This window comes from Scomber scombrus, chromosome 10, assembly GCF_963691925.1.
Source record: "Scomber scombrus chromosome 10, fScoSco1.1, whole genome shotgun sequence".
NCBI classification, from domain to species: Eukaryota; Metazoa; Chordata; class Actinopteri; order Scombriformes; family Scombridae; genus Scomber; species Scomber scombrus.
Genome location: NC_084979.1, coordinates 25,559,901 through 25,575,468, shown reverse-complemented (window position 1 = coordinate 25,575,468; position 15,568 = coordinate 25,559,901). Strand labels below are relative to the sequence as shown.

General features: G+C 36.5%; 1 protein-coding gene and 2 long non-coding RNA genes across 3 annotated transcripts; 1 reads left to right on the top strand and 2 right to left on the bottom strand.

Annotated features, from left to right (window-relative positions):
• The first annotated feature begins 1,776 nt into the window (after nt 1-1,776).
• On the top strand, nt 1,777-7,164 carry dazap2 (DAZ associated protein 2). The gene is made up of 4 exons (XM_062426930.1): nt 1,777-1,912; nt 4,160-4,278; nt 4,394-4,642; nt 4,806-7,164. Exons 1-4 carry the CDS (start codon nt 1,900-1,902, stop codon nt 4,932-4,934), a joined length of 510 nt encoding a protein of 169 aa, XP_062282914.1. The 5' UTR covers nt 1,777-1,899; the 3' UTR covers nt 4,935-7,164.
• Nucleotides 7,165-9,222: 2,058 nt separating this feature from the next.
• LOC133987537 (uncharacterized) lies at nt 9,223-9,698 on the bottom strand. Its single transcript, XR_009925573.1, has 2 exons — nt 9,647-9,698; nt 9,223-9,541 (listed from the first exon to the last, which is right to left on the bottom strand). It is a non-coding gene; the product is annotated as an uncharacterized LOC133987537 (long non-coding RNA).
• Nucleotides 9,699-9,947: 249 nt separating this feature from the next.
• LOC133987535 (uncharacterized) lies at nt 9,948-11,939 on the bottom strand. The gene is made up of 3 exons (XR_009925572.1): nt 11,699-11,939; nt 11,278-11,318; nt 9,948-9,968 (listed from the first exon to the last, which is right to left on the bottom strand). It is a non-coding gene; the product is annotated as an uncharacterized LOC133987535 (long non-coding RNA).
• Nucleotides 11,940-15,568: the final 3,629 nt, after the last annotated feature.

Genomic DNA, 15,568 nt, shown 5'->3' with positions numbered 1-15,568 from the left:
TGGTGCAGCAGTGAAAGAAAGAAAGAAGGGACGAAAGAGAGAAAGAAATAAAGAAAGAATCTTTATTGTCATTATACAAAATGCACAATGAAACTCAGAGGGACTTGCTCGGTGTAAGAAAAATAGAACATTTAAAATGGCACATATCCAAAACACATACAAGACATCTCTAAAAAATTAAGAGCACCAGCAGTTTAAAATAAAGTGTCAGCGCAGCTAAAATAATATAAATAAATAATAGCAGCAGCAGTGGTCTATTCAGCAGCAGAAGTGCATGTAATACATGTTTAACGCAGTCTGTTATGGTGGAAGTGGGACAATGGAGGCCACAGCTGTGGGAATGAAAGGGGGAAAAAGACGGACAGGTCTCAAAGTCAGAAACAAGATTATATTAACAAATAAAATTATTCCCATGTCTTAAATATGGTAAATTAAGCTTTCAGTTAAACAATATGTACATAGGATAAAATGTAAATGAAAGAATATGTAAACTAAAGAAGATAAAAAAAACCCATACTAGGTCTGCTGCCCTGTGAATTATATAACAACTCTATCTATCTATCTATCTATCTATCTATCTATCTATCTATCTATCTATCTATCTATCTATCTATCTATCTATCTATCTATCTATCTATCTATCTATGTATCTATCTATCTATCTATCTATCTATCTATCTATCTATCTATCTATCTATCTATCTATCTATCTATCTATCTATCTATCTATCTATCTATCTATCTATCTATCTATCTATCTATCTGAAGGTGAAAGAGAATGAGTGAGAATGAGTGCTGTCTTGAGTGTACCAGGTGAACTCAATCAGGACAATGAGGCCTAACAGAGGGTTAGTGAGAAGGAAAAAAGAGGGGGGGGGGGGTTTCTTTTATTTTCCTATCCTCATCTTTTCAATTTTTTTAAATCTTTTTTATCGATGTATCTTTTATCTTTTTACCTTGGTTTTTTGACCCATTTTAACTAGTACTTAACTCTTAGATTGTCATATAGTTTTATCCATTTTATTGTTTTGTTTTATGTTTAGTTTTTCTGTGCTTATTATGTATTGTTGTATATGTGCAGCTGCACCTGGCACTTTTAGCCCAAGACAAATTTCCTTCGGGACAATAAAGTTCATCTAATCTAAAAAGGAAGTGGAATAAATAAAAGAAAAAGTAGTGAATCTTTACTACAATCATTGTTAAACTCCCCAACAGGGGCGATTCTAGAATCAGACCATTGGGGGGCTCGGCTCCTAATGAGAATTTGACATACAATACCCTGCAAGTGTTCAAACCCCCTGCTAAACTACTAATTTCAGTGGATAACGTGAATTACAACAATACATACAGTAGTAGAGTGGTCTACTATAATGTATAATAATAAGGGTTCAGAATAAACAATCAGATTTCTACAGAGACTCTAAGATAATTAATTAACCCTGAGGGAAGGACGATATTAATGACAGAACTATCAAAAGTACATTAAAGCTGTTAAAATAAAACCATTTGAACCTGTAGCATAAGTGTTTGTCCCGTCTCTAACAGACAGGCTCACAAAATAATTTAAGTTGTATAAAATCATTTTTAGAAAAACCCCCCAACAATAATAATTTAATAATTTACAAATTTAAAAAGGGTCTAAAATCTCTTGCCTCCAACGTTTTGAAGTAAGGGTGTTATGCACGTCTTCAGCCTGTAGGCGGCGTGCGCGTTGCCGAACTCGCGAGAGCGCGCACAAACCTCCCCCCAAGATAGAGAACGCGTGACGTCACCGCCCGACAACAACAAGAAGCTGAAAAACAAGGAAGTGGATGATTGTAAACCGTAATAAGGCCGTGACAAGATACGCAGAGCTCAGTTTAATCCGAAATTCCTCAGCCTCCGGATCAGCAAAGAACAATGAACAACAAAGGTATATTTCTCCACACGTTATTATAGTCCGGCTATGTTCGCTACATGGCGCTGACGTTTTAAAAAAAAACGAAAAAGAGAAAAGACACGAAGAGCCTCCGTTATGGCTCAATCTGAAGCGGGCTTCACGTTTAGCTACGTACACGACAATAAACTGACGTTTTCTGCATAGCCGTGTAGCATTCACGTTGAGCCTTTTTTTAATTTTGGCATCTTTTTTCATGGTCAAACACGGTAGATGTTAATATTAATGAACGCCTAAATTTATCCCGTAACTGTATATTCACCGTTTGTGGTCAGGTCACTAATTTTTCAGCTGGATAAAGAGCATTAAATGCAGCCGAGGTTTTAAAGGCGAAGCTAACATGATTGCACTGTTTTGGTTCCTCTTGTGTTGTAAAGACCCCCAAAAAATCTGTGTCAGTCAATGTTCACAATGTCAGGCTTCATAGTCCATTATTAGTTGCTGGTTTACGCAGTTATTTGCACGTCTATTTATATAACGTTCATCTTTTTTTTCTATTGTGTGCAGATTTTTTTTTTTTTGCACCCATTCACTTTAGATGTAGGCCGGTGTTACATCGTATTTGGTGACCCATCAGATTCAGTGACCTGCGGTGTTTGAGGATCATTCTCATAAGTAGAAGAAGCTTATCATAACCACAATGTAAACATTCTTAATTACAACTAAAAAAAAAAATTAAAAAATTTAATTAAAAAAAAAATCCTAATAATTAAGTAAAAATATAGAAGTATTTTACCAGCTATATTGACTTAAAGTAGTAAAGTACAAGTACCAATCAGACTGTGACTGGATATTGAGAGTACACACTAATAGATTACAAAACAGTTTTTACGCTAAAGCCATTAATGCACTAAACTGCATTAAATAATGGCTTTTTTCTTTAGAAGTAATTTTTTTATTTTTGTTTCTGCACTTTAAGGACCGCATATCAATTTGGTTGTGCTTTGTACAATGACAATAAAGACTTTCTATTCTATTCTAAAATCATGCTTATGCAATGACTAATTGCACATGCAAAAACGTCAATGGTCAGCCTTTTTCTATCAACACTAAAGGCCACAGAATCTGATGGGTCACCAAATACAGTGTAACGCCCAGCAACTAATGATTAATGTCAACATTTATTAATCTACCAGTAATTTTAACCATTTTAACCTCGACCATTTGATCTAGATACATTTCAGCATGTTTTTCCAAAGCTCATGGTGAAATTAGTCGCATTTAAGAAACTAGAACCAGATCATTTTTGCCAATTTTTTTTTGTCTAAACCTTTCTTTTAACGATTAATCAGTCATCAGAAGGGTTGCAGGTTAATTTTGTGTCAATCGACTAATTAATTAATTGACCAATCGTTTAAGCTCTATATAGATATTTAATAATTTTATCATTTCATTTTGTTTCAGTTTTAGAGCCTGGTTCTGAATACACCACTTTGTATTTTTTTATAGTTGGTTTTGACCAACTTCAATTTGTAGTTGTGTTTTTAGTGTTAACATTAAAGGATTTATGGGCACCTTGAAAGAATTTATCTAAGAGTCCCTTTTCTGATTTTTGTTCTGGGTTTTTTTTGTGGTCAAAGTATATTTCACTGTAGAGTTGCAACGATTAGTTAATTAATCTTTAACTATTTTGACAAATGATTAGTCGATTCAGTCATTTTTCAAGCAAAAAAAAGCCAAATATTCATTGGTTCAAGCCTGTTAAATGTGACTATTTCAGTTTTTCTTTGTCATATATCACAGTACATTGAATGTCTGTAGGTTTCGCATTTGCTAGCCTGGTAAAACAGGCAAATTAAAGACGTCACTATTTTGCAACACTTTGTTGACAAAACAATTCATTGATTAACCAAAAAAATATTCAGCTTTTTAATTGACGGTAACAATATCGTTAGTTGCAGCCGTTTCATCAGCACGTTTCAGATTTCATCTATAGACACTATAATGTGAGAAATTCTCCTTCAAAGATTTTTTGAATACTGATGACACTGTGTTGATCTTATGTATTCTGCCATTAAACATGACATCTTTGTTGTGTCCTTTTTAGCATATTAATTCCCTGAAAAACATGTTTGACCACAAAAATTCTTGTTTTTCTGCTGAAATGTTTCACAATATTGTGTCACAAAAATACCAACATTCACTCAACCTGGGATTTCAGTGTCGGTCGTTGTACTACTTGAGGACGCTTATGTGCTTTTAAAGTTAAATGTTGTTTTGCAGGATCATATCCACAGCAGGCTGTGTACCCTCAGCAGAGCTCTGCACCTGTATACCCTCCTGCTATGCAAATGTCTCCTCAGGCACCTCCTTACACAGACACACCACCTGCATATTCTGAGGTAATTATAACATTTATAAGTCAAATAATAACTCGGGTAACACCAAATAATATCATTGTAAGAGTTTAAGTGGTTTCATACCTGTGTTGTTGTTTTTTTCTCTCTGACTCTGCAGATATACCAGCCCAGATATGTGCTTCCACCTCAGGTGCCTGGTCAGGTGCCTCAGATGTCCTCTCACTACCCTGGTGCTCAGATGTTTATGCCCATGCAGGCACCAATGTCTGTTGGGCATGTGGGCCAAAATGTCCCCATGGCCTACTATCCGATGGGAGCTGTGTACCCCCATGGCTCAACAGTGATGGTGGACAGCGGCTATGATGCTGGTGCTCGCTTCACAGCAGGCAGCAGTGTTTCCATCCCAGTGAGTATCCACCCACTGAAATTATCCAAAGGAGGCAGATTGATCGTAATTAGGATATTGTTGAGATGTCATCTTATCTTATGTCTGGAGGATAGAATATGCAGAATTTGTTCCAAATGCCAAAGTTGATCAGCTCTTTATCTCTGTTTGTGCTTATTTCCAGCCCCCACCTCCTGGACATCCCCCAAACGCAGCTCAGTTGGCTGCCATGCAGGGTGCCAACGTTGTAATGGCACAGCGCAAGAACAACTTCTTCCTGGGTGGATCCAGTGGAGGTTATACCATCTGGTAACAGCAACTCCTCCTTCATGCCTAAACCGTGTCCCCGTCCCAAATGATGCCCCAGTTCTTTCCCCATCCCATATGCCTCCCTCTTCAGGCTGCTTGGCCATGCCACAATACTGATATCACCTAACGGAATGTAATATTTTAGAGCCCTCGTGAAAGGTACAGTACTCCACTTCTGACGTAGAGATCAAACGATGAATGCCACTGCCTGGAGAGGACAAATGCAAATTTTTAATGTTGAATTCATTCCATAAACCTTCATTGGGTCTACCCTTTTTGGTCATTCCAGATTGGACCTCTTTCAGGCATCTGTATTTGTTCAAGAGACCTGGTCTCCTTTTTGATTCAATGGATTACAAATTTACATTGAGATGTTCTTGTATACCTGTAAAGCTACGTAAATGAAATGTTGACATATCAGACCCGCATTATATAGTTTAGCAGCTTTATGGTGAAAGTGAAACGCAGTTAAAAAAGTGGCAGTTAAAGCGCAAAAAAGAAGTCTCCACTTGTCTTTTTTGAAAACTTTTAGTGTAGTTAAATTACTAGATGTGTAATAGTTCCATGTAAATACCAGTATGATGATCATGAGAAATTACATCTCAGCTATACAAAAAAAACAACTCAGCATCTTGGATGCTTTTTAGCTAGAATTGTCTTGTCTTTTGCACAATATCCAAAATACCATGGCAAATCTGTTGCATAGTGGACTGTCTACAGACAGATTATTACATTAAAATCACTTGTAAATGAAACAAATTAAATCAAAGCAAATAGTTCATGAAAAGATTCCATGCAATATCCAAAGTGGTTTACTGTACCTTGTTGGGCAACTTGTAGATGAACATAGTCAAGTGCCAAAGAGCACTGGGGATAGCCCTAATTTAAAGCAAATTAACTTCAGTAAACTTAAAGGAAAGAAATTAAGTAAATCCAAATAGTAAGTTGAGTGGGAAGGGGTGGTTGGTGTAACATTTTAGCTTTTTTTGTCTCCTGTTTTATTTCACAGTCGGATACCCAGAGTTTATACACTAAATGTTTTAATGTACATATTTCAAAAACTCCTCGCCATTGTTTCTCTTTTCACGCATTATAATTTGGTGTCATCATTCAAGTAAAGTATTTATTCACTGTAGAAAACTAGGATAGCATTAGTTTCTAGTCAACATTTTCAAAGGTTTAGTGGACTTAAATAAAGAAATACCATTGTTTCTTTTATTTTTCTCCTTCATTACTTTTCCACATTTAAGTGATTTACATAAGTAGTTAGGCTAATACATTTGTTATTTGTTAGTATAACCAATGAGCTGGTTGTACCAAAGATTTGGTCTACAATGCACTTGTGTTTGGTTGTGACTTGAAATTTTAAACTTCACAATTTAAAAGCAAACATATCATCGAATAAACAGTCCCAAGGTTGTTAGTCAGACCTTCAGTCTGACGTGACTGCAATTGTTAGTGAATGTCACTTTAAGTGAGTTAAATGCATCTTTTAAGTTGTTGCATACTTTTGCACCTTTGCTATGTACAAATTTGATTAAATACTTTTTATCTGAGATGCACTGCTAAGTAAATCTGAGAAGTTGCAGACAAGGGGCTACTCTCTTTTTTTATTCTGGTTTCATGTCTTTTTAAAGAAAGCTGTGAGATTTTTGAACATTTTTAGATTTTAAAGATGCTACTTACACATCAAATGTAGTCCATTCTTAAAAGTAACATCAAGACGTGTTGTGTTGTTCAGAAAGCCTGAACGCGTATGCAGACTTTTGGCAATGAGGCTATATCACTGTCAGTATAATTGTTCATTTCCAAGACATTTGTGTGCTGCTAATGAAACTCCTTTTTAGAATCTTTTACGTTATCTTATACACTTAAACAGAGTATCTGAAAGTAGGTAAGTCAGTATGGATACCATCATCTGATCTTTGTAGATATTCTTCATTTTGGTGTCTGGTAGCGTCAACGTGTCACTGGGTATCCGACATACCATATCAAGTTTTAACAGCTGTGGCCCCCAAGAAAAGACATGCTGTTGCTGTCAACCAACATTTAGTTATTTCAGTGTTATTGAGGTCAGAAAGACCAGCTGTCTGGAAACCTGCTTCTTTCATTGGATGAAACTCCTCTCGGCAGCGCGTGCGAAGAGCTACTAGACCCGACTGCATTTACCTTGCTGTCATTTCTTGCAACGTTCCTGGAGAAGAGGCCACGGCTATTAAAACTTTTAAAAATTTGATTGAAACAAAATGTGTTTTTTCTTTTCTTTTTTTCTTTCCATCTCTGCTCTTATTGTGTTTGTAAAGCAGCATAATGGTGGCTTTGTCCCAGCAATATGAAGTACTGTAAACTACAGCTGACCAGTAGATGCTATGCCAACCACAGCCAGCAAAAGGATTACTCTTTGTTCAAGGATTATGGACATTTATAGTTCAGGGATTCTCTTTACAATATTTTGTAAAATAGATGTATGTACTAAAGTGATGTGATGGACTTTGGTACACATTCTATCTTTTAAGATTACTAAAGGAAACGAGCGTCACCACAGTTTGCTGAGACATGTCAAAGATGGAATGCTTTGAAAAGAAAAAAAAGAACTTAGGTGCACTTAACTTTTTTATACTAAACTTAAAATTTAAAATGTAAGTTTAGAATAAAGGTTATTTTGGAAATTTGAAAAGCTGCGAGTTTTTGTTTAATTGCATTCATATGTACGATGTATTAAAACTGGGGCAGATATGTTATGATTTTTTTTACACTCGCCGGTCACTTTTATTAGGAACGCCTTCACAATCCAATACAACAGCTTTGCTATAAATTAGACATTAATGAAGCTCATACATTTTCAGTTTTTATTAGGTACACCATTCAATATCACACACTCCAGTACACCACCACCTACTACGACCTCAATAATAAACATAAAGTAGAGTTATCACTTCTCTGAAACTGTATAAGCTTCCTAAATGTAGAATTATGTATTAAATGTTGTGTGATAGATTGCGCAGGCGTTCCTTATAAAGTGTCCGGCGAGAGTAGCTTACATGTTTTTCCTTGGCCGGGTCACATGACAGGTATTTCAATGTTCGAGGTGAGTAAGATAAACGAATGAGTCTACTTACTTCACCTTCATATTAATATCCTTAAAGATTTGTTGTAATTTTAGTATGTGTACTGTATGAACAAACCAACAATCATACCTAACATTTTGCCACTTTGATATAAAAAAGGTATTGAGTCAAAAAAAAATATGGATGTTTTTTTTCCCCCCCTCCGCATCTAGCTTACACTGAGTTGCCGGTTCATCATTGTGTCCACCTACACACATCTGTTGCGGCTTAATCCAGCAGCCCACAATGAAGCACACCTTTTTATAAGGGCTATTATATTCAGCTTTATTATATTCAGTGTTTGTCTTGTGTCTGAGAGGATTGAATTCACATCTGTGGTAATCATTTGAGGGTGTGGTGTGTTGTATTGGGATTACTAATACTGAGAGATGTGTTTATATTTTGTCCACATGAGTTTATATCAGCTTATAGTGTCAAAAAAAAAACCTCAACATAAGCTTCATAATTGTGAGTTTTAGTATGGGATTATATTGTGTGTCACTGTGTATCTAACAAGCTGGCAACTCAGTGTAACGTGCAGCATGTTCTTTCAAGCATTTTAATTTTTTACGCATTGTGTCTATTTAAAGTCCAATCATGTGCAGCAATGCGAATAACACAATGTGTAATGACAGTGGTCCAAAAACAAGTTTTATTGCCTTCCTTATTTTTCATCTCAAAACAGGGAAGTCGTCAATAACCACATCTGGAACTGTACAAAACAAAAGCCAGGTACGACATTATCAAATACAAACAATGTTTTAGCTGTCTGGGACTTCAAAAAGAGGATATTTCCTGGCTTAGCTTATAAAAGAATAGCATAGAAAAACTATCATTTTAAAAATCAATAAAATAAAATAAAAAGTAACGGCCCCAGCAGCACCTGAACATTTCTTATAGAAGGTGTTGGAGGGGAGGAAAAGGCATTCAGATATACAGTATGTCTGAATAAAACAACACAGTGCAGATAATTGAAGAGATAAACAAACATGGCTGATAAATAGTGTTGTAGGCAAAGCTAATCCTACATTAATGCAACTGATCGTCTAATTTGGACATTTAAAAAAAAAAAAGGTCCCACCACCTGTTTCAAGCCGCTGCTCTGTGCACATCTGTTGTCTGTCACCTGCTCCACGTCCATCAATATTACACTCTTCCATTAATAATCTCTTCTTTGGTTTTTACTTCTTTTTTTTTTTTACACTTCTGTTTTTAACTATAAAATCTGTTACCCTGACCAGTGTGCAGCAAGTGGATAGTGGGAAAAAAACCCAACACTTTTCACTCTTCCACGGACCGTTTTGTTCCTTAAATCTTCACATCCACCAGGTTCATATGAAATATTCCTTCTTTTCGCTCGCAGCCTGGTTACTGTACTCTTCATCGGGGTCTTCACCTGGAGCCAGTTCCCCTGTTGTCCTGTAGTCTCCCTTGTTATGGCAGAGATACCGATAAAGCAGGGCGCCCAAAATGAGCACCGTCAGCAGGATGAGAACGATAACAACTGGGAGGGAGAAAAAAATAATAGTAATAATGCATCATTTAAGAAAGGAGGCATCGCTGCACAATGTAAAAAGAAATACCTGTGAATTAAAGTGTGATCTTTTACCTGCAATAACTGCAGAGTCTGTATTTGTGGGGACTGCTGCTGTTGTTAACACTGAAAAATACAAATTTAAACAAGGTTATATATGTGAGAGGAAGAGGGATGTCTTGGGTGAGTCCAGGCAGAGACACCAATACAGTAATAGAAAACATAAAGAAAGTGTAGTGTGAATACTTGTTGGCTACGTCTCAGCTTTACAAAAAACGACTCAGTACATTCAAAAACAGATCTTTAAAAAAAAAAAAGATCAGATCTAAAAAACACACATTGTACTTACCCTCTGTCGTTTTCATGGTTGCGGCGAGTGTTGTCAAAGGCGTCGTATCTGCAGCCGAAAGATAAAAAAGCATGTTAAAAATGTCACAGGGGCTCTATCTTCCACTTGTGTAACTGCATAGCTGCTGGCCTGGCTGCAGAGGGCAATATTAAGTGTTGTGACACAGTAAATCTGATTATTAAGGGCTGGGACTGAAACAAACCTGTCAACCTTATTAATGTCTGATTACCCTGTGATGCAATGATTTAATCAGAGAACACATTGTACGCAAGCTAGGTATACTCCATTGTAAGTAAAAGTCATGCATGAAAAATCCTACTAAAGTAGAAGTACATAAGTATTAGCATTAAAATGTAGTTAGGTTATATACGACATCATTAGATTATTAATAGTAAAGCATCAGTGTTAAAGCAGCATGTTACTGTAGTACTATAGCTGCTGGAGGTGGAGCTAGTTTACACTACTTTATATACAGTTAGCTAGTTTAGTCCAGTGGTTCTCAAAATAGGGGTGGGGCCCCTCCAAAGGGTCAGCAGATAAATGTGAGGGTCATGAGATGATTAATGGGAGAGGAAAGAAGAAAAAACTAAGTTGTGAGTTCTGATACACAAATCGGTTTTTAGTTTTTCTCTAATCTTTTGATCATTTGAACATTTATTGAAATGAAACCATGTGAGAAGTTTAGAGGGAAAATGACTATTTGGTGGAGCTGTTAACAACTCAGACATCTGAAATGTGACTCGACTACACACTGCTTTTTGTAAGATGCCAAACGACAAAAAAAGGTTGCATCTTCAACAATGTGTTGTATTTTAAAAGCTTGTTATATTATCCATTTTGTCAAATCTTCATCTGAGAAGTAACTAAAGCTGTGAAATGAATGTAAGCATACTAGAAAGTAGGACTGGGCTACATGGACAAAATTATATTGTAGGGTTGACTATTGGTGCTTTCACCAAATATTTACATGAGATTTTTGATAAATAATCATCAGTAATGTGGATATAATGACTAAGTGGGTAATGGCAAGTAATAGAACAACTAAAACAGCCCGATAAGTTAAAGAAAATTACATCATTTTACTGCAATGCAGCCTTAAAAAAAAACAGGAAAAGACCACACTATCCAATATCTATGACAATATTTAGTCTCATGTCATGAGATCAACAGCCCAGCCCTAGTGGAAAAGTACTATATATTTCCCTCTACAATGTAGTGGAGTGGAAGTATAAAGAGGCATTAAATGGAAATAGTAAAGTACAAATACATAAAAGTTGAATAAATGAACTTTCCACCACCAGATAGAAGACATTTGCAAGGACGCAAATACAAACTTGAAGAAGAAAAGTGAACTTACCATTCATGATTAATTATGTAGCTGGATAATTCAGTGTGTAGCTGTAAGAAACACGCATCATAGTAAAACATACAAACAAATAATGACAAAAGATTAAACAATAAACAGCTCTAAACACTTCCTAACCGGGATTTCTAACCATACTAGGAAGTGGCTCTCCATGTGGGCTTTATTGCTACAAATTGAAAATGACAGTTTCCTCCATTGTTCACAACATCTTCACTGATCAGCTGTCTTTGTCTGCCTTAACTAAACTCCTCATGACCCCCTTTTTTTAAAAGAAGTATTCACCCTTATTTAACACAAACGTAACCAGAGATAAACACACATGTGAGCTACATTTGCAGGCGATTTTTTTAGAAAAAGAAAAAGAAAGCAGAGTGAACAATCAGACATCACAGCTGTGGAGGAGTGAGCTTACCTGGGCGCAGCAGAGCACGTCACAAAAAAAACCCAGCAAATAAAACGACCTCACAAACTTTTTTTTTTTTTTTTAAACAGATGGAGAAAAACAAACCCACCCTGCTCTCTTAAAAGTTTGAGATTTAAAACGCCAGGTGATGAGTTTGTTTAAAAAAATGACGTCTGAAAGTGTGAAATGCACTACAGGAGTTACTTTTTCCTTTCTCAGAGTCATGCGGAGGTCTCTCTCTCTCTTTCTATTTCCGCCCCTCCCTTTCCTCTCTGTCTCCGCCTCAAAGATCGTCTACGAAGCGAGACGAGTCACTCCAAAACAAAAATGTGGAACCGAAAAAAACATAATGAGTAGATACTTCTCACTATCTTTACTGGAAAATCTTAGTTTTATTTTTAAACGATCCTCTCCAAGCATGTTAAAATATACATAAAATTCTACTTTGCTTTGAATTACAGTTTATATCTAGTGTTTTTTCCACCAATAAAAGTGCAGTTACCTCATTATAATCTTGAATCCGTATGTATTAGACTGTGTTCCCCGCCCTGCATGCTTTGGATGTTTTCCTGATCCAACACCCCTGATCTCAAATGCTTGGTCATCAGACTTCTGCAGAACTTGACGATGAGCTCATGTATCAGAGGTGCTGGAAGAAGGAAATATGTAAAATATGCAGGGTGGGGATCCCCCAGGACCAGGATTGGAAAGGGGTCATCCCTATGTTTCCACATTTCTAAAAAATGTTCCTCCCGACAAAATTAAGCCCTCTGCTCCCTCAGCCTTATGTTCCCTCAAGGATTTTCCACCAATTTCCCTCATGCACAAAACATGTTTCATCTATGAAAATAAGTATTAAGGATAAATGTTATTGTCCCTTGCAGGGAATTTGTTGTAGACAGCAGTACTACAGGGGCTGCAAACACAGACACATAAAACACCAACAAAGAACGTGAACAGAAAAATACAACAACAAAGGAAAGTGTACTCAGTCACTCCGGATCTACACAGTATTGCACTCGACTCGGCTGAAGGGCAGTTTTATCATCAAGGAGAGTTCAACAGAAAAGTGCTAAAGTGCCAAATATAATAAAAACTATATGTCGGACAAATAAATAATAAAAACAGTGCATATAAATTAACAATAAGTAATAAATGCTTGAAAGACAGGTGAAATTCTTTACGGTATTATTAAACTGTGGGAACATAGACACGCTCCCATTGAAAAACACCATATAAAGACATAAAAATACTCTGTTTGGAAATATAAAGTGTGTCTGATACGATGCTTTAAATTCTCCCTCACTGAAAATTCCCCAATCTGTGAATATGCAAATTACTAGTAGCTATTTCAGAAGTGAAACTGCTGGACAAACGATGTCTCCTCCTTCACTGGAACGATCATTCTCAGTGTTTGGGCGCTGGAGGCTTCAAGTTTCCATACCACACTTGTGTAGGTTGAATAATGGTCTACACTTGGCATTCAAACTAGCTGTGATGCATCGTGCTCGTTGGGACACCTTCAAATCTGATTTTTCAGTGACCTCTGAGAAACTTTCCACTTTCAGTCAACAGACATAAAAACAGCCTTCAAATGTCAAACACACCACATACATCATTCTGCACAGAGAAGGTCAAACAACAGAGTGAAGTGAAAATAAACGATGCACATTTTTGACTGATATTGACACTTTCTACTTGATTATTCAGTTGTATGTTTGTCGGAGGAAGATGACTTTAAAAGATGTTGGCTTGATTTGACACATTTTGATTACTGAAGCTTCACATTAGCTTCAAATAAACTTTAAGAACTTTTTTTTTTTGAGCAGGAAGAAATATTACAGCAAAAACAAAACATGTCAATGTTCATTTGGACACCTAATTATTATTTTAACCCTCACATACTGTTCATATTCTGACTCATAATTAGTCTACAACAATTCATTTGTTTTCATTCATTGATAAATATTTGTTTTGAAAGACTTTCACAATCACTATGTCATGGTCCAGGAGAACATTTGATAGAATATGATGAAAACAACATGTTTGAATGCTGATTTTGGAATATCTTTTAATAAACACAGGTTTAACTTGTATATTTGCATATATAAAGATGTGTATCAGCTGCACAAAAACATTTTTTGCATACTGTGAGTCACGTTAGGAAAAGTCTGGCTAAAAGAAACGTGTGTAGGTTGATTTTACAACTGTCAAGTGTAAAAATGGGTCAAATTTAACCCTGATCATTATGTAAGGGTTACGACAGATTTGAAAATTTGTGAACTTATCATGACATGAAAAAAGACATCTACTTCCTCACTGGAAAAAATTCCAGAATCTATGAATATGCAAAAAACATTGGCTTTATGACTTACAGGGACACTGTAAATGTGATGTATATCATTGTAAATGTAGTGATTGTCCTACTATGACGTGTCTGCTGTTTGTCTGCGTCTGTGTGCTACTTGTTACACAGCAGCAAGAAAAACATGAATAAATGGAGCACAAGTGACATAAGAAGTGACTGATATGTTGTTAAATCTCTACCAGCTGATAATTGAACACAACCAGGTCAACTTTAATCCAATCTTTTCACAGCATTTATTGACTTTTCATAGCATCTGCTGCACTGGTGAGTGAGTGTGTGTGAATGATGAGGTCCTCGGCACCTTGCATGCCAGCCTCTGCCATCAGCGTATGAAGTATGTGAGTGGGTGAACGTGGCTGGTAGTGTAAAATCACTTTTAATGGTTGTAAAGGCTAGAAAGGCACTAGATAAATGCAGTTCATTTACAATTTAAGTGTTGGTGGAGACCTTTTTCCATCTGGATTCAGCCACAACAAGCCCTGCAAAGTACTGTCTGTGTTTAGTCTGTATTGTTTACATTGCTGTTTGATTCGGGTCAGAAAAAAAACAGCATATGCCTTTGTGGTGCCAAATTAAAACAAACATCTTTCAAACTCCACGCCCAGGCCGAGATGATAACTCTAACAACACCATATGGGTTATTCTCTCAGAGTTTACAAAAGCTCCACTGGAAAGGCAAAGGTGTTTTCACAGGCTGATGACAAGTAAACTGATCCTTGTGTGTAGACAAGGTGGAGCATATGTGTGATGAGGAAGTCTGCAGAAGCTTGTCTGGTAGGGTGTAAAAACACAGTAAGAAAATGTCATGGATATAATGTATATTGACTTTGTCGAGCCATATAAGCTCCTTTCATTCTGTTTTTGTGGACAAATAATATCTGCCGGTCCTCTCACTCTCTTTTACACAAGTATATTGGCTCTGAACCAACTGTGTGACAGATAATACAGAGCTGGTGTCACAGCCGAACAAACATCCGGATGTCTTGACAGTTAGAATAAAGGATTTGAAAGAGTTCACTTATTCAAATTTCTGCCAAACCACAAAGCTAAAATGAGCTTGAAAGCTGTCATCCATAATTAGTTTGGATGTTCTTAGTCAGCATTTACACCTCTGTCACACACTCAGTAAGATATTTCACAAGGAAGCAGGTATTTCACTGTCACCTGTGCAGTCTGACGAAGCAACATAATGAACATTTGTGTTGCTACAATTCAAGAAGTGAGAAACATTTTGGGTCAGTTGACCATCACTAAATTGCAGGAAGTTCACACCTCTTGTGTTTTTCTTACAATGAATGAAGCACAACTAAAAACACACATTATGTTTTATGATACTGATCCAGTAGAGACTAACCTCTCTCAGCCACACTATTCCCAAAACTTTAGCTCTTAGTCATGGTCAAAGTTATGTTGCTGAGATTTTTAGAGCAGTGAAATCTAGACTGAGTGAGGCCTCATTTCTCATTTTAAATCTCAGTTGGCAGAGCAGCAACCACAGCTGTTGACACAAG

Excerpts from the sequence above, each read along its gene's own strand:
- dazap2 (XM_062426930.1), top strand. Across the intron at positions 4,279-4,393 it reads CACCACCTGCATATTCTGAG|ATATACCAGCCCAGATATGT; the intron begins GTAATTATAACA and ends CTGACTCTGCAG. Across the intron at positions 4,643-4,805 it reads GCAGCAGTGTTTCCATCCCA|CCCCCACCTCCTGGACATCC; the intron begins GTGAGTATCCAC and ends GCTTATTTCCAG.